Source organism: Schistocerca piceifrons, chromosome 2, assembly GCF_021461385.2.
Source record: "Schistocerca piceifrons isolate TAMUIC-IGC-003096 chromosome 2, iqSchPice1.1, whole genome shotgun sequence".
NCBI lineage: Eukaryota > Metazoa > Arthropoda > Insecta > Orthoptera > Acrididae > Schistocerca > Schistocerca piceifrons.
The window spans coordinates 315,462,973-315,487,928 of NC_060139.1; the positions used below are offsets into that span (position 1 = coordinate 315,462,973).

Sequence of the window (24,956 nt, forward strand, 5' to 3'; positions counted from 1 at the left end):
CTTGCCCTGATTGGATGTTGTTTTGTCACAAATGTAGCAAAAGCAGTCCGGACAATTCAAACAACTGCACCTGTTCAATTTTCGTTTATTGAATCACCACACACTGAATTATGGAATGACTTATACGAACTCACTTAAATACATATTACTGCAACTGTTGATTAACAAAACACAGGACCACAATAGCATGAACTATTCTCTAGTCAACTCCAAATCAGGCTGATGTACTAACAGGAGAAACTGCATGGGAGCTAACCTCATAAAACTAATTGAAACCTGTGTGCATGCTGTAGCTTGCAGACAAGTTAGAAATTGTCGTGGACTAATTAGATTGCCCAAGAGTGTCTGCACATGTATCTTTGCAGTGATACATAAAGTACAGTAACCCTGTGAATATACACACATACACAAACTCTATCACACTTACATAACAATCACATTATTTTCACCCAGTAGCAAATTCATTGTTCCATAGTGTAAGAAAAGACTAAGATGATGATCTGCCATATTCAGCCTTAAGATTATTGATAAAAAAAATTGAACCTCTGAAATTGTTCAAGCCAGCCATTTTAGATGGTTCTAGTGTCCACATTTGCAGATGCCAGTAGTGAATTGTAGATCCATATGACCTTGCTCTATCAAATTGAGATATTAATGATCCTTTATAGTTTGTAATTGTGTCTGTCTGTTTCTTCTGAAATAAGCTTCTGCTTACCTATTGCTAGACACATAATTTAGAATTAATCTGCAGTTTGATTTACTTATAAGGCATGTACAGCACCTTGGTAATTTGCTACAGGAACCAAAGCCATGATTGTAATAGTCTTCATAAATGTTTTCTAGTACACTCTCATCAGTGTCTTCTAATACCCTGGGCCTTGACTTTTTGGGTGGCAATAGTCCATACTCACTTTGATTGGACTGTTCCTGTTACTTTGGAGATGAGTGTCATGTACTGATTGAACACATGCCTTCAGACTCAGGTTCTTCCTGTTCTTCAAAATCGGTATATAGATACAGCATAACATAATATATTTATGTGTTATTCCTATTATATTTCTGAATACAGATAGCTTGTTAGTGGTCATGCCCACACAGAATGCTGCATATTGGTTTCAGCAACAGAGTAGATCGCACGACTGCGTTCAGAAGTAGCCCTGCCTATTATGAGATAGAAAGTGCCTATGACAAGCTGGAGTAGGTGGTACTGGGCAAATGTATGGGACAGAGCTTGCATTTACTGTACGTCTGTTGCAGGGGTATCAGCCATGGGACAAGGAATTGGGAGCAAGGATGGAACAGGGGTAGATAGGAAATTGTCTAGGTTGGGTGAGTTGCAGAATACCACTGTGGGAGGGGAGGAAGGATAATAATTCCCCATTTCAGGGTGTGGCAAGAGGTAGTTAAAATCCTAGCAGAGAATGTGGTTCGGTTGCTCCAATCTGGGTAATATTGAGTTATGAAATAGGAGTTCTTATATGGAAAGACAGTGGGTATATGGGGCATAATGGATGAATGGGGAGACAAGGCATGGGAGATCTTTTTCTGGACAAGAAGTGGAAGGTAATTTTGGTCTGTGATGACCTTGCATACATAAAGAGGGACTGTTAGACTGTTAGTGACTACAGCTGCAATGACCATGGTAATGTATGACCTCCTTCCTTTGTCACCACATCCAACTATATTGTCACTCAGAATTGCTTCTCCTTTCAAAGCATTGACTACAGAAATCCATGGTGCAGCAGTGGGCACTCATCTGACACCAGCCTTTGCCATCCTATTCAGGGGTCATATAGAGGAATCCTTCCTAAGCAACCAGAATTCCAAACCCTTCATCTGGTTCAGATTCATCATTGACAACTTAATGATTGGGACTGACAAGCACTGCCAAACTGCAGACAGCTGGTCCACCTAGTTGCTGAGCATGCCGTGAAGAACTACGTGTTTGATTTCAGTGACTGCTTCAAAGATTGTGCCATCTGCATTTCTTCCAGCAACACAAGATTTTCTGAATTTCACAGACGAGAACTATAACTGCAATGTATTCTTCCCTTCCTGTAACCCCACTGGCCTCAACCTTTGCTAGTCCTTATCCCCCACCTGCCTTTCTCCCCTGCTTCTACTCCAGTCCTACACATGCCTTCTGTCCCAAAAGAATACCTGCATAGTCCTTTCCCTTTACTGTTTTTCTCCTTTTCCCATCCATCCTCCCACCTCCCCACATTTCTCTACGACCACTAACTGCCCTAGCAAAGATTGGTAGGGCCATAGTGCTTTGGGACAACATTGGCCGCGCGTGTGTGTGTGTGTGTGTGTGTGTGTGTGTGTGTGTGTGTGTGGGCGCTCGCACGTGCACGCATGTGTGAATCTTTGAATATTTATGTTTTGTTTACTATCTAACAACCTTTTTTCAATGTGCCTGCCCACTATTTGACACCGTATCTGTGTGCTGAGTAGCAGTTGATTCTTTCCATATTGTTGTAATTCATATTCATATTTATTTATCAACCATTGACCATGTACATGTAATGGTTTTTGTCAGGTATGTACATGTAACAGATAAATATATTTAGATACATTCATAAGTGGCAAACATACATTATGTAAAACACAGTAAACAATATTAATAAATGGGTTAACAGAATGAAAATATATGTCACAATATACTACATATACCAGTATACTCTTTACCACTGAAACACTTAAACTTTCCAGTAGCCATTAATTCCACTACATTAAAAAATAAATAAAACTTGCAAAGAAATTATACAAAGAAATTAAACAGTGCATAAGTGTCAGCTGTTGGCAGTGTCTTTCTTGCAGGTCTGACACTAGTATGGTGCCTGATATTTTCACTGGGAAAACAAGTGCTCCAAAAAGAATATAACATAGTTTTAATACTCATCTTCACTCATTGATAACTGTAGAACAGCTTTATTGTCTAAGAGTAGTGGTTTTTTTAATTTCATGAATGAGAATATTGATTGTTGTGTACTAGTCACTTGTCAGTACATTAATTTTTCACATTGCTGTTAACTGCTATCTTAGTTGCATTTCATTTAAATAATCTTTCATTGTAAAATCACTTTTGTAAGAAGATATGCTTCAATAGTTTTTTAAAGCAGTCTTTACTGTCTTGAGGTAATTCATGATTCAATTTTAATCCCTAGATATTCAATATTGTTTTGAGTTCTCACTTCGTGTTTTCTTTCTTGGTGTAGGCATTTACTATTTCTTTTGTTGTGTTTGTGTATAGAGCAGTTTGTGGTATAGTGAACATATTTTTTCCTGAATTGCTCTAATGTTTGGAAAATACATTCACAAGTGACAGTCAAGATTCCTAGCTCTTTAAAAAATTCATGGCACTAAATCCACTTATTCTTCTTCATTATTACACTAAGAGTTCTCTTTTGAAATTTGAAAATTTTTCAGAGTTTCTGTTTGCTAGAGTCCCAGAAAATTATATCATGTCTTTTGACTAAGTGAACATATGCATATGAAGTTATTTTTAGGCCATTACTATTACACACTGATGCTAATACCCTTAAATCGTAGCATGCAGATGATATTCTTTTTGCTGTATTTGTGATATGTTCTCTCCACTTCATTAGCTTCACTATATACAGCTCCAAAAATTTTATGTCAATTACACAGCTTATGGAGTCACTTTTAAATTAATTTGGTATTGTTGTTATTTTTGTTTATATTGAAATCCATGCTGTTTGGTTTCTTTACATTAAGGGTTACTTCATTCTCCTCTGACCATTTATGTACATCTTTTAGCATACCATGAGCTTTGCACAGTAGTAGCCCTGCTGTTTCCAGCAAACAAAATTTCGTCTCCCTGCAAGTTATTAATATTGATGTGTAATAGAATTTGGTTCAGTATACTCCCCTGTGGAACTACGATGTTGGCAATGTTATGTTTAGAACCAGAAAGAGGTTTTAATGTACAATTGAGATTTCTTCTGGTATGTTAAATTTGTGCGCTGTGTACTCTTTCCATGAGATATAACTGAACTACCTGTTTACCACTCTTCTTATTCCTGGCATCTTTAGTTTTTGGAGGAGTACTTTGTGATCTACTGTGTTGAATGCTTTGGACAGATCTAAAAAAAATCTGCTACACAATCATCTCCATCCAGGTCCTCCATTATGATTTTGGAAAATTCTGCTACCGTTGCTTCTGTATCACTGCCCTGCATGAACCCAAATTGTGATTTATTAGAAAGTTGTATTTATTAAAGTAGCAGGCAAGTCTGTGTTTCATCATAATTTCTATTATTGTTGAATATAAACTGTCCAAATTGCTTTGATTTTACTGTCAAAATTTCATGGGACATTGTCATTTTTGGCTTTCTTTGCTGCTAGCAACACATTCATGTATATTCTTTAGTATTTTTGAGAGCAATTGGAACCTCTAGGTCTTTTTATTTGGAGGATTTCATAATCCCCTTGGTGACCAATTATTATTTTCTTTAAAACTTCAATGAAACATAAGAATAACTCATCAGAACCAAATGATAAAAGTGATCATTACAATGACTTTTGTATGAATATTGCATAGCTAAAGACACCTGTAAATTGTCATTACTTTGAATCTACAGATTATTATTATTAAACTAAAATTTAGCTTTTGTTTTTAAAACACCTCTAAAATTAAAGTTTTTATAAGTTGCTGTGCTCTGGGCAAGGAGGGCTTTGCTATTGTTCAGAATCTTTGCAATAATAGAGAATAGTTTTTATAGATGTTGGCCACAGAATCCATCACATGCATGTAATAAATTCTTTTGTTGTAATGTTTAATAGCGTCTTGGGGATTGTTGACTGGTACCTACTCTTACACTTCTGTTCACTTTATACTGTTGGTCCTGTACTAAGAAAGATGATGCAGTAAGTTTACAATATGAATGCTAATAGTCCTTTCTTTGTGTTAATTTATTCTAGCCAAAACAAAATGGTGGAGGAATGGGTGGAGTGTGTGACTTACTTCATTGTGGCAGCTCCTTCTGCAGCCCTGGGGAGGTACCATGCAGAGTAGAGAGTAAGTCCACTGATAATATATATGACACTATTAGCTCAGAATAATGTGTCAATCAATGCTTTCCATCAGTTTGAAATGTCTATGCAGTGGATCATGTCATACTCTTTAAGTAATGTGTATTTTATTACCCTCTGCATTTTTTACTAAATTTTGCCCTGAGATGGTGCTGAGCAGCAGACTGTGCTGAAACATAATCCAATACGGCACTAGAGACTATTCGGTGGCAGTAGTTCATTGTGGAGGAAAGTCAGTCATTTCTCATGCCAACATCTAATGCAGAGCAGTGTTTACGCTGCAACTTTGCCTGGTTTGGCTATTATAAAAATTGCCTCTTATGAACTGTGAGATGCCCACAAAAAGCTATAGACTGTGCAGTTATAATAAGTTTGAGGAATAGGTGTTATAGAGAGGTTATTAGCAAGCCTAGGACCAAAGATCAGTAGAGGAGTTAGGAACTGCTTGAAGTATGTTGGTTAACTAGGGTATTATATGTAGTACCAGACTGACGGCAAGCCATATTTTATGTGCAAAATATTTCATTGGAGTGTTCCTCTGTCTCCCCTCTTACCACAAAGTTCCATCCTCTTTCCCATAATGCTTCATCTGCTTCTCTACATTGACCCTTTCCCCTCTCATGATAACGTGTTCACTTCCTATGGTGCAGCTTGTCTGGGTTTGTTTTCATGCCTTATTATTTGACTCCCCTTTCATATAATTGGACATTGCTCTTACTTTTATCTATCACACTAAACTATTTCCACAATTTAATTCAGTTCTGCTCTAGCCTTTAATTATTGTTTATCACTTGTCTAGCCTTTAATTATTGTTTACCATTTGTTTGGTTCTCCCTGTATGTCTGCTTCCCCCTGACTGCTGACTTATCTGCCCCCTCCATTCAATCCTTTGTCAGTTAATAAAATCTTCACAATGAGTGCAGAAGAACTTTTGCTGAAAAGTAAAATTTGGGATCAAAAGAATCTTAGTTTTACCATTTATACTTGTTCATTTGTATGATTTTAGATCAATAATTTTAATGTTGAAGCTTGTGCACAAATAATGTTGTATGACATGTTTAGCAATTTTTTGGAAATTGACAAAAACTGTTAATTACAGAGAGTTGTTGCAAAATAATAATGTAATAGCAGATATGTATTGTTTGTGCACACGGACTGTTGAAAATACTTGGTTGTGCTTTTTAAAATTGCACTAAGAATCATTCTTTTGAAAATAAGTATGTATTAAAATGGAAAAATACTGTTTAGCATTATTCCAGATCATTCTGTACTCTGCTGTAGTGATAAATTTGTTTAGAATCCAAAAGTTGTAAGTAAGAATATTATAACAGGGTATAAAATAATATTTATTGTAAACTGATTACTTTGGTCTTCAGAAAAGTAATAGAACATGAGTTTATCAAGTTGAGACACAAATCTGGTACATTAAACTCAGGTGTCATACTGCAGGTTTCTGTAGAAAAGCCTGCATTTTGGCCCCATGTATTTCATTTTATCCAATAGACTCCTTTTCTTCTCCTTATGAAGTTTCAGTGCACCACTGTAGAGCAGCTGAAAACCAGAAGGCAATGAAAAATTTTGTACTTGATGTTCACAACCAATTTTTACAATGCAGTTCTTTCTCAAGGGCAAAGCACGTTTTGATTATGACACATGCTTACACCTCAAGGACTGTGGCTACACAGCTTCAGCCAGAGTTCATCAGTAATTTTCAGAGCAGGTGACTTCTTGAAAACCAACTCAATGGATCCTACATCCTTGATATCTTCCATCATCACTGTCTCCTGAGTGGTCAGTTTTGAAGGTTTAACAAAGGCCTCAGCAATGACATGTTTCCATTCTCAAGGAACCATAACTTATGACACTTTCTTTCATTTGGATAATTGCGAAGTCTCTGTCACAAGGTAGGAAACTATGACCAGAACATGAAAACTTTTGATGTATTTCTGTAAAGTACTGGCAGCTGACCAGATAGAAATAAAACACTAAAACTCTCCAGTTATTGTTCTGACCAACACAGTGGTCAAACTGTACAGTTGGTTTGCATTCCATACCTCCTTCAAGCATGTTGTAATCGTACATCACAAATTTAAGCAGATAGGAAACTATTTCAAGTGAATCTCTTCTTGCACTGGATTCATCCTACAGATTTATTGTGATGTTTCTGGTACACGTCATGAACCATGAAACTATATGATGAAGGCCATCTCTGGTAGAATACCATGGAATGCATCAATGTAGGACAAAGTAAAACCTGTTGTAGGTGAACACACATAACATGTATATTGTTGTTCCTTTTAGCCATTTCTGTATTGTTTTTTAGCATTTTGTGTGCTTGGTCTGCTTTTGCACTATGCAACAGACTCAAGTTCTATGTTATGTAATTCTATTTTGTCTGAAGCTATGATCATCTTGTTAAACAACAAATCACTATATCTGCAAGTATCTGACCTAGGTGTTTCGAAATGCCAGTTAAAATCTTTTGAAACATGCTTTGGTAATATGACTGGTTATTGATTTACCAAGAAAATTTTCAGTTAACAGTCATTACATTCTGCAGAGGTTGAGATCAGGGTGCAGACATCCTTTTGACAATTTATTCCTGGTGTAATGGTTCATCTACCTTGAGAAACTCAAAATGTATTGCCGAATCAGAGCCCTGTTGTCATGTGATATGGCATGTGGCCTACTGAAATGTTTTCCTTGACTATTTGTAGGAGTGGTCATTCCACCACTTAATTTATGTTGAAGAGTCCGTATTCATCACTGAGTGTTGCAGAATATGTCAAGTATTGTTTTTTGGCACACTTCTTTCGACTGTACTGTGTACTGGAAAATAGCTTGTTTCCATAAGTATCATCTGTCATACGTTCTTTTAGTCCAGCTGCAATGCCTATATCCATATATTTTAACAAGTGAATGAAGTGCTCATCATATGTCAAGGCATAATATTCTTTATACAGCTTTAATTAATTTCCAGATTTATGTCCTTGCATCCTTCTTTTGAGCACACTTCTGCATTGCATAAACAGTCCTTAACCATGCAAACAATCATTACTACTACCTAGTATTCAACTGGATTATCATATTTCACATTCTATTTTAATAATATGGCAGTGTTCAGATTGTGTATTACACTTTTTGTTGATGGTAACCACAGAAATATAACTAATTTTGTTCATGTTACATATTTATTTACTGTAATGTTTTCAGAAGTGTGATGTCCTTGCTGTTTAGTGCTGTCCTTGGATGGTTAATCACTTCTGCCACAGCCAAGATCCATGCAACCAGACTTTCTTTGACTGCCCACAGGTCTCATTAACAAGACTCTTCATGTATACCTACAAGTTAAAGTAAAAATAGGGTTAAATCTGGGGTTTAGGTGGCCAAGCACGTGGTCCATCTTGACCAATCCAACTAACCATTTAGACTACGTTCATATAGTTTTGGACATGAACTGCAAAATGTACTGCTGCAACATCATGCTGGAACCATAATTCATGCTGAATGTCCAATGGCACATCTTTCAAAAATTCTGCCAGCAATTGTTACAGGAATATCAGGTATCTGAAACCCATTAGATGGGGCGAAAGGATGGATGGCTCATTAACACGACCATTGCAGATACCTGCCCAGATGTTGAGGCTGATGGTGTGCTGAAATATTCATGTACATGTGGCTTTGGGGTTTTCATGATCCCAGATGTGGCTACTTCGAGTGTTCAGAACATCTTCCCTGTGAAAATACATTGCACAAAATCTGTACTTTCTGAGAGTGATATGTGTGGAGTTACTGTTCATGTGGATCACATTAGACAGATGAGTGATGCACATGCAAGTCACATGTAATGGCTTGGGCACTTGTCAATGGTTACTATTAAAAACAGTCTTGATCACGATTTATTATTAAATAAATTGTGATCAAGACTGTTTTTAATAGTAATTATTTGTAAGACATTGATCACTGCTGTTCCTGTAATGCATTCAAAAGTAACTTGTCAATGGGTTCTCTTCAACTTAATGAAGCACTTCCTCTTCCAATGCAACAGTTTACCATCTTCTTGGGGCACTACAGTTTGCTCAGTCACTTGTGAATTTCCAACTTTCATCCTGCAACTGTTGTTCTGCTCTGACAAACATGAGTCCGGGTGACATGATTTGGAAAGTACTCATGGTACAGACTCTGAGCTTCTCTTCCACTATGGCAAGCTTCATCATAGTAACAATATATTGCTGTACTCTGCAAATGTATATTCAGGCATCCTGTTACTGCAATACTTATCACTGTAATGTCAACTGATGCACCACCAGGAAGCATGAAGACAAGGCAGATGGAAACAGAGGATATCACATCATCATACCATTCATGAATGTGGGTAGCATGCCATAACAGGTGAACTGTGTAAGAAACATTTAGTGCAGAGTCGAGCAGCTCTTGTTTTCCTCGCAATGTGGAAATGAACTGTTTCTGGACAGGGGTTCCTATGTAAAACTTAGTCTACTAAGTCCTCTCCTCAACCTCTAGAAGTGTGTAAGATGAATTGTGAAATGCCCTGTATAATACTTCAAGGAAGTCTGATAAGGACCATTAACAATATTGATGAACTAGCAGGTAATGTTCATAGTTCTATAAAACAATATGTAGATGATGCAGCAATGTAGAGGGATGTGACACTTAGAAACTTGTTACAAAATACAGGAAGACTTGTAGGTGATCAGAACTTGTGGCAAAGGTTGGCAGCTGAACTTCAAAATAAATAAATGTGAATGTAATTTGGGCAAATAGGTGAAAAAAGTCTGATAATTTTGAATATATATTAGCAATCAATCTCTAGAATTGCTCACATTGATCAAGTATATAGAAGTATCTGTCTGGAGTGACTGTAAGTAGTATGACCACATATAAAACTGGTCATGAGGAAGGCTTGTGCCTCACTGAGAATGTTGTTGAAGTGTAATTCATCCAAAAATAAGACTGAAGTGCTACTGACCTGTTTGATGCCACATAAGTCTCATGGAACTTCTCCGTTAATATTATTCTTGTGATTATTTGATGTGATGAACAGTTATTGAATAAATGTACACATGTCACTATAGAATTCACATTTTCATTCTCTTCCTATTTATTGGCACTAAATGCACTATTCATGATTGGCTTGATTGTAATGTATTAACATACGTTTGGTAACAAAGATCAGTAAGCTCCATAGGCTCTGATTAGTTTGACACTGCTCACACAATTTAAAAAGTGGCAAAGACTGATGATCATGGAGATTCATGTTTTGTCTACTGAGCACTGACTGTGGAACACTGCAGATTGGATACACATTGCACACTGATAATTATATGATGAAAATCAAATACTGAACATAAGATGTATGCTTGATGACTAGTTACCAACATAGAACTGACTTATAAGTTTGCTAGTTCACTGCTGGGCTCAAACTGACTTTTGCTTGGTGCATAATGACTTTAAACTACCTCCATCTAGACAGACCTCAGAAGGCCCAACAATACTGACTGACCATTGTGTCATCCTTAGTTGACAGACATCACTGGATGTGGATATGGAGGGGTCATTACACCACTCTCCTGGCCATTGTTGGTTTTTGTGGCTGGAACTGCTATTTCTCAGTCATCTAGCTCCTCAATTGGTCTCACAGTGGCTGAGGCGTCCCCCCCCCCTCCCCCCCCCCCCCCCCCCCCCCACTCCCACAAACTTGCCAACAGCATTCAACAGACCCGGACGTCAGCCATCCAAGTGCTAGCCACTTATATACTTACAAATGTCAAAAATATAAAATACAGAGCTATTACATTTTAGATATAAACATAAAAGACAAGGACAGTGAAACATACAAAAACAACTTAGTCAATGAATTTATCTTGATTAAATATGAGCTGTAAAATATGTAGAATCAGAAAGTGGCAAAATTGTAGGTACTATTTTATGATGTGGAAGTCTTAAAATATGCTGGGATTTTCAATGTCAGCCAGAATATTCTATAAAATTACATATTTTAATTTGGATATTTCGTAAATTAATGTATTATTTTAGGAGAGTTATGCATTTTTGGGATCAGAAAATTTGGGTTACGCAGCTATAACAGTGGAATTTTGATGGGATCACATTTTAAGACTGGAATGTTTTGGAATATGAAAAGTTTGGATAAGATAATTTTTGAAATATTAAGTTTTCACAAAAAGTAAAACATTTGCTTGAAAGAGGAGAATGAGGGCTTTCAAACAATGTACGTTAATTTTAAAACAAACAATTTTTAGTGGAGCTGAATTTTAATGTGCACATGATTTACACTTTACAGGTATTGTAAATTATGAATATTTCTTTGAATAAATTGTTTCTACACGAACTGTTTACACCAATTTCATCAGCAGACTGTAAATTATCCCACAAATAATTAAATTTAATGAAATACTTGAATGAATAAAAATTTGGTAATTTTATGTGCACATAGTCTACACATATGTGTATTATGGGGGGGGGGGGGGGCATTGTGGGAATTATTTAAAGAGTACAGTTGTAGTAGTTGGAGCTGTTCCATCTTGCTTGTGTCAAGGTGCTTACAGGTCCTACATTTGAGCAATTTTTGAGTATTGTTTATGGATCAGGGTCACTTACACTATTTAGATTAATGAGAAAGATAGGAAAGATTCAGAGAAGAATGATACAATTTGGTGTTAATGTATTTGGTTAACATGAGCATATCACCAAAATATTCAACAAACTTCAGTGGGGTGCTACAACAAAGCACTATTGTAGCAGGGAGAATCTTCAAAAAAATTTGAAGATCCCACAAGACAAGAAACACATTAATTCCTCTGATTTAGATCTTGTGTAATGATACACGAAAGTAAAATCAGAGAAATTTGACTATGTAGTGAGGGTTATCAACAGTTTTTCTTATTGTATACTGTGATCAGAACAAGAATTGGTAAAATGAGTCTGATACACTATATATCCTCGATCAAACTCATAGTGGCTTGTAGATCTAGATGTATGGGAAGCATCAGATTACCCACAACTATCTGTGCTCATATGGAAAAACTATTGTATTTTGTAAGAGAGACTGCAAAGCTGGTACATATTATAATGAAACTGGATTTATTGCAAGTTATTGTGGAGTGAAATATTTGTAAGACATTTCTCATCGTAATTCCTCCAATAATCACTGCACTAATTAATTTGTGGCTACACTGTGAAGGATAAAAGTGCCTTTTTGCCACTTGGTTAAAGATTGATGCCTGATTGACTGGAACATTCAGCAAATTTGATGGTAGAACTTTCTTTCTTTAAAGTGAAAGAGGCAAAGAGTGGTTCAGTGTTGTATAGAGGAGCATAACTCAGTCAGATGAAGAATGCTCAAGCACATTCTCTCATATTACTGATTTTGCAACATCAGAATCTCTCACCTTAATTTAATATTTGCAAGTATCACATTCTATCCCGAATCTGAAGATGACATTTTTCTTGAGAAGAGTTGCTCTACTCTTTTACAGAGTAATTCTGAGTTGTGTGTGCATGATAATTTAATACAGTATGCTGGTGTGGAACTCAAACTAGGAAAATTTTGAAAATTTTGACCAAACTGCTGAGGTCATCAGTCCCTAAGCTTATGCACTACTTAATCTAACTTAAACTAACTTATGCTAAAAACAACACACACACACGCCCGAGGGAGGACTCGAACCCCCAACAGGGGGAGCTGCATGGACTGTGACAAGGCACCTACATCTACATCTACATTTATACTCCGCAAGCCACCCAACATTCTGTGGCGGAGGGCACTTTACGTACCACTGTCATTACCTCCCTTTTCTGTTCCAGTCATGTATGGTTTGCGGGAACAATGACTGTCTGAAAGCCTCCATGCGCGCTCGAATCTCTCTAATTTTACATTCGTTATCTCCTCGGGAGGTATAAGTAGGGGGAAGCAATATATTCGATATCTCATCCAGAAACGCACCCTCTCGAAACCTGGTGAGCAAGCTACGCCGCGATGCAGAGCGCCTCTCTTGCAGAGTCTGCCACTTGAGTTTGCTAAACATCTCCGTAACGCTATCACGGTTACCAAATAACCCAGTGATGAAACGCGCCGCTCTTCTTTGGATCTTCTCTATCTCCTCTGTCAACCCGATCTGGTACGGATTCCACACTGATGAGCAATACTCAAGTATAGGTCGAACGAGTGTTTTGTAAGCCACCTCCTTTGCTGATGGACTACATTTTCTAAGGACTCTCCCAATGAATCTCAACCTGGTACCCGCCTTACCAACAATTAATTTTATATGATCATTCCACTTCAAATCGTTCCTCATGCATACTCCCAGATATTTTACAGAAGTAACTGCTACCAGTGTTTGTTCTGCTATCATATAATCATACAATAAAGGATCCTTCTTTCTATGAATTCGCAATACATTACATTTGTCTATGTTAAGGGTCAGTTGCCACTCCCTGCACCATGTACCTATCCGCTGCAGATCTTCCTGCATTTCGCTACAATTTTCTAATGCTGCAACTTCTCTGTGTACTACAGCATCATCCGCAAAAAGCTGCATGGAACTTCTGACACTATCTACTAGCTCATTTATATATATTGTGAAAAGCAATGGTCCCATAACACTCCCCTGTGGCATGCCAGAGGTTACTTTAACGTCTGTAGACGTCTCTCCATTGATAACAACATGCTGTGTTCTGTTTGCTAAAAACACTTCAATCCAGCCACACAGCTGGTCTGATATTCCGTAGGCTCTTACTTTGTTTATCAGGCGACAGTGGGGAACTGTATCGAACGCCTTCCGGAAGTCAAGGAAAATAGCATCTACCTGGGAGCCTGTATCTAAAATTTTCTGGGTCTCATGAACAAATAAAGCGAGTTGGTTCTCACACGATCGCTGTTTCCGGAATCCATGTTGATTCCTACAGAGTAGATTCTTGGTTTCCAAAAACGACATGATACTCAAACAAAAAACATGTTCTAAAATTCTAAAACAGATCAACGTCAGAGATATAGGTCTATAGTTTTGCAAATCTGCTCAACGACCCTTCTTGAAGACTGGGACTACCTGTCCTCTTTTCCAATCATTTGGAACCTTCCGTTCCTCTAGAGACTTGCGGTACACGGCTGTTAGGAGTGGGGCAAGTTCTTTCGCGTACTCTGTGTAGAATCAGATTGGTATCCCATCAGGTCCAGTGGACTTTCCTCTGTTGAGTGATTCCAGTTGCTTTTCAATTCCTTGGACACTTATTTCGATGTCAGCCATTTTTTCGTTTGTGCGAGGATTTAGAGAAGGAACTGCAGTGCGGTCTTCCTCTGTTAAACAGCTTTGGAAAAAGGTGTTTAGTATTACAGCTTTATGCGTGTCATCCTCTGTTTCAATGCCATCATCATCCTGGAGTGTCTGGATATGCTGTTTAGAGCCACTTACTGATTTAACGGCAGACCAGAACTTCCTAGGATTTTCTGTCAAGTTGGTACATAGAATTTTACTTTCAAATTCACTAAATGCTTCACGCATAGCCCTCCTTATGCTAACTTTGACATCGTTTAGCTTCTGTTTGTCTGAGAGGTTTTGGCTGTGTTTAAACTTGGAGTGAAGCTCTCTTTGTTTTCGCAGTAGTTTCCTAACTTTGTTGTTGAACCATGGTGGGTTTTTCCTGTCCCTTACAGTTTTACTCGGTACGTACCTGTCTAAAACGCATTTTACGATTGCCTTGAACTTTTTCCATAAACACTCAGCATTGTCAGTGTCGGAACAGAAATTTTCATTTTGATCTGTTAGGTAGTCTGAAATCTGCCTTCTGTTACTCTTGATAAACAGATGAACCTTCCTCCCTTTTTTTAATATTCCTATTAACGTCCATATTCAGGGATGCTGCAATGGCCTTATGATCACTGATTCCCTGTTCTGCACTTACAGAGTCAAAAAGATCGGGTCTGTTTGTTATCAGTAGGTCCAAGATGTTATCTCCACGAGTCGGTTCTCTGTTTAATTGCTCAAGGTAATTTTCAGATAGTGCACTCAGTATAATGTCACTCGATGCTCTGTCCCTACCACCCATCCTAAACATCTGAGTGTCCCAGTCTATATCTGGTAAATTGAAATCTCCACGTAAGGCTATAACATGCTGAGAAAATTTATGTGAAATGTATTCCAAATTTTCTCTCAGTTGTTCTGCCACTAATGCTGCTGAGTCGGGAGATAGGTAAAAGGAGCCAATCATTAACCTAGCTTGGTTGTTGAGTGTGACCTCCACCCATAATAATTCACAGGAACTATCCACTTCTACTTCACTACAGGATAAACTACTACTAACAGCAACAAACACACCACCACTGGTTGCATGCAATCTATCCTTTCTAAACACCATCTGTGCCTTTGTAAAAATTTCGGCAGAGTTTATCTCTGGCTTAATCCAGCTTTCTGTACCTATAATAATTTCAGCTTCGGTGCTTTCTGTCAACGCTTGAAGTTCTGGTATTTTACCAATGCAGCTTCGACAGTTTACAATTACAATACCGATTGCTGCTTGGTCCCCATACGTCCTGACTTTGCCCCACACCCTTTGAGGCTGTTGCCCTTTCTGTACTTGCTCGAGGTCATCTAACCTAAAAAACTGCCCAGTCCATGCCACACAACCCCTGCTACCCGTGTAGCCGCTTGCTGCGTGTAGTGGACTCCTGACCCATCCAGCGGAACCCGAAACCCCACCACCCTATGGTGCAAGTCGAGGAATCCGCAGCCCACACGGTCGCAGAACCGTCTCAGCCTCTGGTTCAGACCCTCCACTCGACTCTGTACCAAAGGTCCGCAGTCAGTCCTGCCGACGATGCTGCAGATGGTGAGCTCTGCTTTCTTGCCGCTAGCGAGACTGGCAGTCTTCACCAAATCAGATAGCCACAGGAAGCCAGAGAGGATTTCCTCCGATCCATAGTGACACACATCATTGGTGCTGACATGAGTGACCACCTGCAGATGGGTGCACCCTGTACCCTTCATGGCATCCAGAAGGACCCTTTCCACATCTGGAATGACTCCCCCCGGTATGCACACAGAGTGCACATTGGTTTTCTTCCCCTCTCTTGCTGCCATATCCCTAAGGGGCCCCATTACGCGCCTGACGTTGGAGCTCCCAACTACCAGTAAGCCCACCCTCTGCGACTGCCCAGATCTTGCAGACTGAGGGGCAACCTCTGGAACAGGACAAGCAGCCATGTCCAGCCGAAGATAAGTATCAGCCTGAGACAGAGCCTGAAACCGGTTCGTCAGACAAACTGGAGAGGCCTTCCGTTCAGCCCTCCGGAATGTCTTTCGCCCCCTGCCACACCTCGAGACCACCTCCCACTCTACCACAGGTGAGTGATGAGCCTCAATGTGGGCAGTATCCCGGGCAGCCAGAGCCGTAGTCCGATCGGGGGATGCGTGGGACGAGATGGCCGTCCCTGACAAACCCCCATCCGGACCCCCACAGTGATGCCCATTGCCAACAGCCTCAAGCTGTGTGACCGAAGCCAACACTGCCTGAAGCTGGGAGCGAAGGGATGCCAACTCAGCCTGCATCCGAACACAGCAGTTGCAGTCCCTATCCATGCTAAAAACTGTTGTGCAAAGAACGTCTGAACTAAACTACAGACAGCACAAACAAATTGACACAAAATTTAAACTGTTATTAAAATACAAGATTGCCTAGTAAATGCAGTAATGCTGCTACTTGCACACTGCTGACACACTGCTCGGCAGCGAAAGGAGACTACGCGATTTTACACTATTCAGGTACTAAAACGCGATGCTACAACTCTCAAATACTATAATACGCCCGAAATTTATGAATTAAACAATGCAAGTACCAAAAATATACAAAGAAATTAAGAATTAAACTATGTAAGAAATAAGTGAGCAAGGAGTATACGACTTTCTGGTGGCAGCTGCTTATCCAACGGCGGCTATCCCACGCAGCTCAAACTTGGATACCTGCCTTTCATGGCCAGTGCACTGTCAGTGCGCTTTTTTGTAGTTTGTTTCATCAACTGATTTAGTTGGAAGGGATGGTGAGAAGCTTTTGGGAAGTTGTCGCTTTGAAGTTGTCCATGAGGTGTACTTGGAAGCTAAAATTTGCATTATCTTAATTTTATTGGCTGAAAACATTATGTTTTCAAATGCTACATGTGTTTAGTAATTGAAGACAGCATTATTCATATGTATTGACAAAATAAGCTCTCAAATTCTAAAACACTCTGCAGAAATACTTGTACATTGGAAAATCATCTCAAATATAGGTAACTTGGCAACAATGGTTTGTGATAAAATACATGGACATATGGTCTTCATAGGTAGCACAACACCATTCAACATCCGTGTGCAGTTTGGTCCTGGAAAAGAGAATGAGTCCCCTGATGACAACATTGGGATGTGCCTGAGATATGAGCAGCTTCCTTGTACGTCATAATCCATATGGCACTTGCTAGTCAGCTTTGTGTACACAATACAACTGTTTGGTAAGTATGTCTCACAATTCTGTATATTCAGCAGTAATAATTAATCAAAAGCAATTAAATACTGAAAGGAACACTTGGCATGACAAACAAAAAATATGGGGATGGTCTTCATAATACAACACACAGAGTAGACTTGTAAGGGTAGAAATACATCATTTCCATGTGAGACATTGACATGATAGTTCACTACTCTTGATAAAACCATTCAAGAATGTAGTATAGTCAAAGACATAAAAATGTTACTGTAGTGAAGATATTACAAATAAAATAAAAATTATGGCAAACTGTGCCTGCAACTGCAGATTACAACTATGTGTTGGACAAGAACTTGAACCTGGGACCTTTACCTTTTGCAGGCAAGTACTTTACCAGGTGAGCTATCCAAGCAGAAGGGCACCCTTGCTCAGGTGAAAGGGGGATCTGGGCCTCTTACCTCCACCCCTAGTTCACAGGGAAAGGAAAAATATAGTGTAGTCAGGTGTTTATATTTCAAGAAAATGATTTAAAGGTCGTTATTATGCAGGTTTTTAACAGCTTGGAAACTGGTGATTTTTTATGGCTACTTACATACCCCAGGTCTAGCACCCCAGCCCACCCCCACTCCCTCCCACTCTTGTTCAAGCATGACTCACAACCTGCACTCACAGCTTTACTTCCACCAGTACCTCATCTCTTACATTCCGAATTTCACAACAAAAGTTCTTCTGCTTATCTTGCAGGTATGGAAGGAAGGAGATGAGGTACTGCTGGAAATAAAGCTGTGTGGATGGGTTGTGAACTGTACTGGGATAGCTCAGTCAGTAGAGCACTTGCCTGCAAAAGGTGATGGTCACAAGTTCAAGTCATGGTCTGGCACACAGTTTTAATCTGCCAGGAAGTTTCAAATCAGTATGCACTCAACTGCACAGTGATAATTCATTCTGGAAACAATCCCCCACACTCTGGTTAAGCCATGTCTCTGCAATATCCCTTCATTCAGGAGGGCTATACCCACAAGGTATGCATAAGAACTTCTGTGAAGTTTGGAAGGTAGGAGGTGAGGTTCTGGCAGAAGTAAAGCTGTAAGGGCAGGTTGTGGGTTGTGCTGGGATAGCTCAGTCAGTAGAACACTTATCCACAAAAGACAAAGATCTCAAGTTTGAGTCCTGGTCTGCCACAAAGTTTTAATCTGCTGGGAAGTTAGATACCTTTTGTAGTCCTTTTAAGAGTAAATAAAGTTTTACGAGTATCTTTAGTAAATATCATAAGCCACTTCATTAATTAAGGCTATAAATTTATTCTACGGAAGCAATATATTATAGCTACACATCTGTTGTAATGTATTGTTTAACTCATTCTGGATTTCCTTGTGATGGGGTCTATTGAACACTGTCTGTGAATGAATGAAAGAAAGAATCAGTTTCTACAACTGTATTTCTCAGTCTGTGGTCTTGTGTGTATTAATAACTTTCAGGTTGCTTCATTTTCAGTTATTCATTTTGTATTTTATATTATTGTACCTGCTCAACAACAGAAATTATGTACTAACTATGGTAGTCATATCCAACAACAGTATCTTCTCCGATTTTTCTGTTGTTGGTTGCTTTTTCATAGTTTTTTCATTTTTTATGTACTAACAATGTCAACAGCTTTTTTGTACTATTTGATTCAGGAGAAGAGTGACTGCATAATAACAACAAAATTGAGAATTAGTGTAGTGCAGGTTTTGGACTGTTATATTTAAAGAGAGAGAGAAAAAGAGAAATTTTAGAATCTTGCCTTTGCAAACTTTTGAATAACTTCTCCGTCAGGATATAGAAAGCCAAGAAAATTTAAGCTGTGCGGATGGTGACAAAGCCATATAGAATGTATTAGTGAAGACCAAAGGGAAAGGAAGGAAATTGGGTTAAAAAATAAAAGTTTTGAAAACCTGAGAGACAACAATACATTTAAAAATACCACCCCATTTTATTCCCAAAGTCTATGGCACTGGTACAGCAACCATGGTAATGTTATAGAGAGAATTCAGTAATGGTTGCAATAAAGATAGATTTATTACTTCTTCATTTGTAATGCATTTCACATGTACACAAAATAGGGCCTACTTATGTATCATATATGTACAACATAATAACAGATGTAAACAGGCCCTAGTTTGTGTTTAAGGGGCATTGTCTCTATATGATTATCTGAAGATGCCTTTCAGTACAGGTAAAACATGCCGCAAATGAAGAACTAATAAATCTATCTTTATTGCAACCACAGCTGAATATTCTCTATTAATATATATATATCGTCCCCACCTTGTTCCACTCATTCTTGCTCTATTGATTTACAGTTAGCTGCTCCTCATCTGCCTCAGATATTGTTACAATTGAAGGAAGACTTCTATTTTTCTGCTTTTGTAAATAATTTGCTGAAATTAAATTAAAAAAGAGTTAACTTCAGGTATCATGAATAACAGTTTCTTTCTGTAGACCATGTACTATATGGACATTTAACACATTCTTTTTTCAGTTTCAGGTTCCAGATAGTGTGTTATATGGATCATCAGTGTCCATCCACCAGAGGAATTTCCGTAACTTTTGTAGGATAATTTTTAAAGCACTACTCACTTGTTTTGACTACCAGTAAGTTATTCCTGAAATTTGTAATATGCTGAGGATGCTGTGTAATAGGGAAAGGTGAAACCTATTGAACACTCATACTGTTTTGTTGCTTTTAATGTAAGTGAGATTCCTTTAAGATCCTCTTGTATATGTTTCAACATTCAGCTGTGATGTGTGTGTGTGTGTGTGTGTGTGTGTGTGTGTGTTTGTGTGTCTACGTATATGAAGTATTTTTTTCTATGCATTTCTGTGTATTTATTGAATCATTTGCTGTTTGAATGTATGACTGTTGCTACAGTATTGTGCCAAATTTAATGTATTTCTCAAAAGAACTCTCAGTTGTTTTCAAAACAGGAAGTTTCAACACCCAAATGTGTACTAACTTACTATGCAACAAACCTAAGCAAACTATTACATTTCCTTTGTATGTTTCTCATATTTGTCACTCAAAAGCCATATCACTTTCAGAAATGAGCCATTTTTTGTATTCCATCGCAGAATTTCAACTGTTGAAAATCGAGGTTAAATACAATATTACTTTCAGTTTTTCCATGTGATTATTTTGTTGTTGGTTGCAAAGTATTTATGGAGTTGTTATTGAAAATTAGTTATTGTTTCTTTGGTCACAACTATAATTATTTTTCTGAAATATGTTAGTTTAGAACACAAGAGTTTTTGCAGAATTTTCTGCGAAGAAATATTCTGTGCTGTTTATAATTTTGTCATTTGTACTTTCAGCTGTGTATTTATTTCTTGTAGATGTCTGTGATGACAAGCTGTTTGAAACTTGTGCTGTAGGTGCTTCTCATAAATATTTTTCTTCTACTCTAAGGCTGATGCATCAAGTGTTACAAATGCAGTTGTCCTTTTTGGTATGAATTAGTTACTTCTGTCTGTCTTCTTGCACAACTGACACTGACTTCTCATAATTGAGAAAGTCTGTTAAAAGAGAGTAATAGTTTGTGACACATAATTTTGTAAATTTCTGCACCCATCACTTATGACAACATAAGATAATTTGTATGATTTCAGCAAGTTTTTCCGTATATGTGGTTGGAGAAAAAAGAAATCTCAATGAACATGTTGTCCATAACTTACAATGTTATTTGCATAGAAAGGTGCTACCTTAAAAACAATGAACTGAGTAATTGATGTTTCTGTTGTTCTTTCTGAAATTTTTTTAAAAATTTTATTGACTGATGAAACTTACAAAAAATCACTTCTTTGGTGAGTGTGGCAGGTGTAATTAATGTATCCTTATTTATAGGATATAACTTAGCAAAAACCTGTTCCTGAAATTTTGAAAATAGATTTTCATGAAATAATTGCTATCTTTTTTCAGTGGCTAGACAAATCATAATTTTCAGCATTTCGATGGCACTGTCACATAAGTTAAATCAAATGTTACTACTCATACTCCCCTTCTTTGTATATATACATAATATGTCTGTGCATGCTGTGTAGGTCTAACAGTGTCAACATTCTCATGTAATTCATACCAGCAGTTTTTCAAATTCATTTAAGTTTCATTTTCTTCAGACTGTTAGTTACTTGCATTCTGCATAGGTGCCTAATGCTTTAATTAAGTACCTGTACCTCTTATGAATTACTTATTAAAGTTGCCAAATCTATTACACGATTAATGTTTAGTAGAAATAAAAATAAACACAAGATGTGTGCCATGGGAGACAGTCACTTTTGTCAGTCTGTCAGTGAAGAAAATTCACTTTCTCTGTACTGATCATAATATTAAGTTGTTTTCACAGTGTTGTATACCTAGTCTGCTCCTGTTACTCATGACAGTAAAATTTGCCTTTTCAGCCCTCTGATAATCAGTGACAAACAAACATTAATTTTTCTCTTAATTAATTTTACTTGACAACTATTTATTAAAACACATTTTAGAGTCTTGTTTCCTCTCAAGATGTGCAAACAAGTAGTCTCAGTCAGCAGATGACTACATTACACCTCCTATACACTGGTATCTGATGTTGTGACACTTTTAGTCAATCTGTGAGACAATCTCCAATGGCTCAGTAGTAGCATTTCCATAAGACAGTGTGCCAGGCATAAGTCCACACTGATACTTCCATGTGCTAGAGAACTACAATCTCCATATTTGTGCTGACTTGTCTACAAATACAGTGAACAACATCTATTTTAGGAATGCAGTTTATAGTTTTTAACTGATTTAATTCCTACTGTATCCTGCCAATTTAGAATGTCCATCAGTACAGGTAATACACTGAGGTGCATTCATCTAACACCACAACAATATTTTCATAACACTGATGTGTCAACTCAGTGGTCCCATGATAAATTTATTCTCTGGAAACTTTTAGTATCCAGGACAAATGGATCAGAAGAATGTTGAGGATAACCTGTACCTCTTTGCATATGCACAGTTCTTCAGGTACTTTTCTAGTCTGTAGGAATGTTATTATTTATTTACTGTCACAGTATTTATTCACTGTACAGTTTTGTCTGACAATAATTTCTTAATGTTATGAATTATTGTAGCGTAAAAATACATTTGTAACAACACAAAAAATAAACTTAATTTGAATATCAACAAAAAATTCACTTAGAAAATCCAAGATTATTTAACCTTTTACTTATACTTAAAAAGAATAATTTCATTTACATACAGCCATCCACTATTAATTCTGACTAACACAGAGATTTAATGCCATGGCAAGAAAGTGAAATAAGGAGAAACAATCATTTAAACCTCATTAATATTTTAACAATATTATTATGTCCTCATTAGTTGATCCACAGGTAGCATTAGGCAATATCTAATTCAAATAGGTGGAACAATTACAAAAGAAAAGTGAATGGGTACCTTTGAGAGATGAAGTAGTGAAGACAGCTGAGGAACAACTAACATATTATGAATAACATATGAGCTGTTAAGTTTAATTGATGAAAGGGGAGAATATATAAATGCAGCATGTAAAGCAGGAAAAATGGGGTATGTATGTCTAAAAATGATATTGAGAGGAGGTGCAAAGTGTGCACATACAACTGTTTGGCTTCGGCAAGACATGATGTTGCAAGGCCTCATTAATTACCATCTTTGTCTAATATATTTATCTCTTTGTCATCTTTCTTCTGTGAATACCCCTGTGCAGCCTCTTCCTGATGGTACAGCAAGATCTACCTTCTTGTCCTCTTCTTCACAATAGCCATCCTTCAGATGCTTCTGAAATTTATCTCAGTCATCATACATGTCCTGATTTGAGAAGTGGACAACAGATTGGACCCTTCATTGACAATATTCATGTAAAGCTATTCCCTTGGTATATTATTTGGAGTAATAACATTTTCCTTTGTCATGTATACTGTACAAGTAATGTAAATGTTAAATCCAGAAACAAGAGGTGTCTGCTGTGACCTTTCTCTGGAGCAGTGGCACTCATTCTGTGGGTATTTTGAAATATAAGGTGTGCAAAGTCATTAACTAATTTGGAAATTTTGTTCAGAGGTTCATTTTCCTTATATGTCCACATAGCACAGTTTCTTTTATTTTGTTTATAAGAGCGAAACAAACAAACTTGTTTGACATATAAAATGTATTAAAAATATCTAAAAAGTGGTAACATTTGAAGTTCAGTCATGAGTGTGTGTAGTTTAGTCATTGTTCTTATGTGGTTAGTTTTCTGATGGAATGGTGTATATTTTTCTGTTCTTATTTTACTAGGCCCACAATTGTTTGATCTTGTTGATTGGGGAATGGTGGTGTGTTCCAAAAATCTTTAAGTTTCATATTTGGCTGACTTCCTGTTGCACTTCATTCTACAAATATACATAAGTTTCAGCACATCAGTTGGTAAATTGTATGGTAAGCTATATGTCTTTTTTCTTTAACACTGTCTTTTCTGATTGGATGGATTGAAAATTACTCTCCTTCCACTTCTCCCATTATCTTCTTCATTAGCTTTTTCCAGTAACTGTGGCTGCGCAGATTTCTCAACAGCAATAAAAATTTCTAAAAATAAAATTCAGTGTGGTACACATGATAATCAGGCAAAGTGGTTTTAAATAATTTGCTTATAGCTATTGAATTAAAATGTATATGTTAATACATCTTCTAACACGTTGACTGCTGCATGCTTAGTGATAAATGTTTCACTGTCTGGCAAGGCCAGGCACACTAAAGTAACTGGAATCTGACATGTCCCAGAGACACTGCATAACTGGCTGATGGTGTTGACAATGAGTTTCTGAAAACACCAAAGACTACAGCAATGATGGGTGAACAACCAGAAAATATGATTGAATGACAAGTCCAGAGTGTAAACCAAAGAAAGAGCCTAGACATAGCAATATGTGAAACCAAGGAACACTTTGAACAAGGAAAGATAAGTAAATGTGGTTGGAACATGACTGAAGTTCAGACAACTACCCTGCTAGCTTTATAGTATGGCCATGGGTGCCAAAAGGCTGGCATGTGCGGTACAGCCTACATGTAGTGCAGAGTCAGTGACAGCAGTGCTCACATGTACGGGGTGTGCTGCCTAGGAGCTGTCATCTAGGTCCATGTGTTCTGGCAGGCTTTCAAATTCATGGGCTGGAATACCTGATCCCTCCCCTGAAATTGGGCCTGAAGCACATAAGCACATAAGATTACGTTTTGGAAGGTGAACCGGAGGCATGGTTGGATGTTCCAAGAGAGGAGCTCACCAGTTGGGAAAAGGAATGTGGGATGTTGGGCAATGCTCCGGGTAATGGCGGCATGGGAGATGACTGTTGAGTGGGCAGACACTATGGTGAGGACTCAGTCTCCATAC

At 37.7% G+C, this 24,956-nt stretch overlaps 1 protein-coding gene across 1 annotated transcript in view; it reads left to right on the forward strand.

Moving 5' to 3' along the window:
- LOC124775354 overlaps positions 1 to 20,629 on the forward strand; it is a 217,834-nt gene extending 197,205 nt beyond the window's left edge. Inside the window, exons 11-13 of the mRNA XM_047250185.1 lie at positions 4,948 to 5,044; positions 17,411 to 17,575; positions 20,072 to 20,629. Coding sequence (XP_047106141.1) covers positions 4,948 to 5,044; positions 17,411 to 17,526 — 213 coding nt within the window. The 3' untranslated portion in view covers positions 17,527 to 17,575; positions 20,072 to 20,629. The remainder of the gene's footprint in view (positions 1 to 4,947; positions 5,045 to 17,410; positions 17,576 to 20,071) is intronic.
- Positions 20,630 to 24,956: the final 4,327 nt, after the last annotated feature.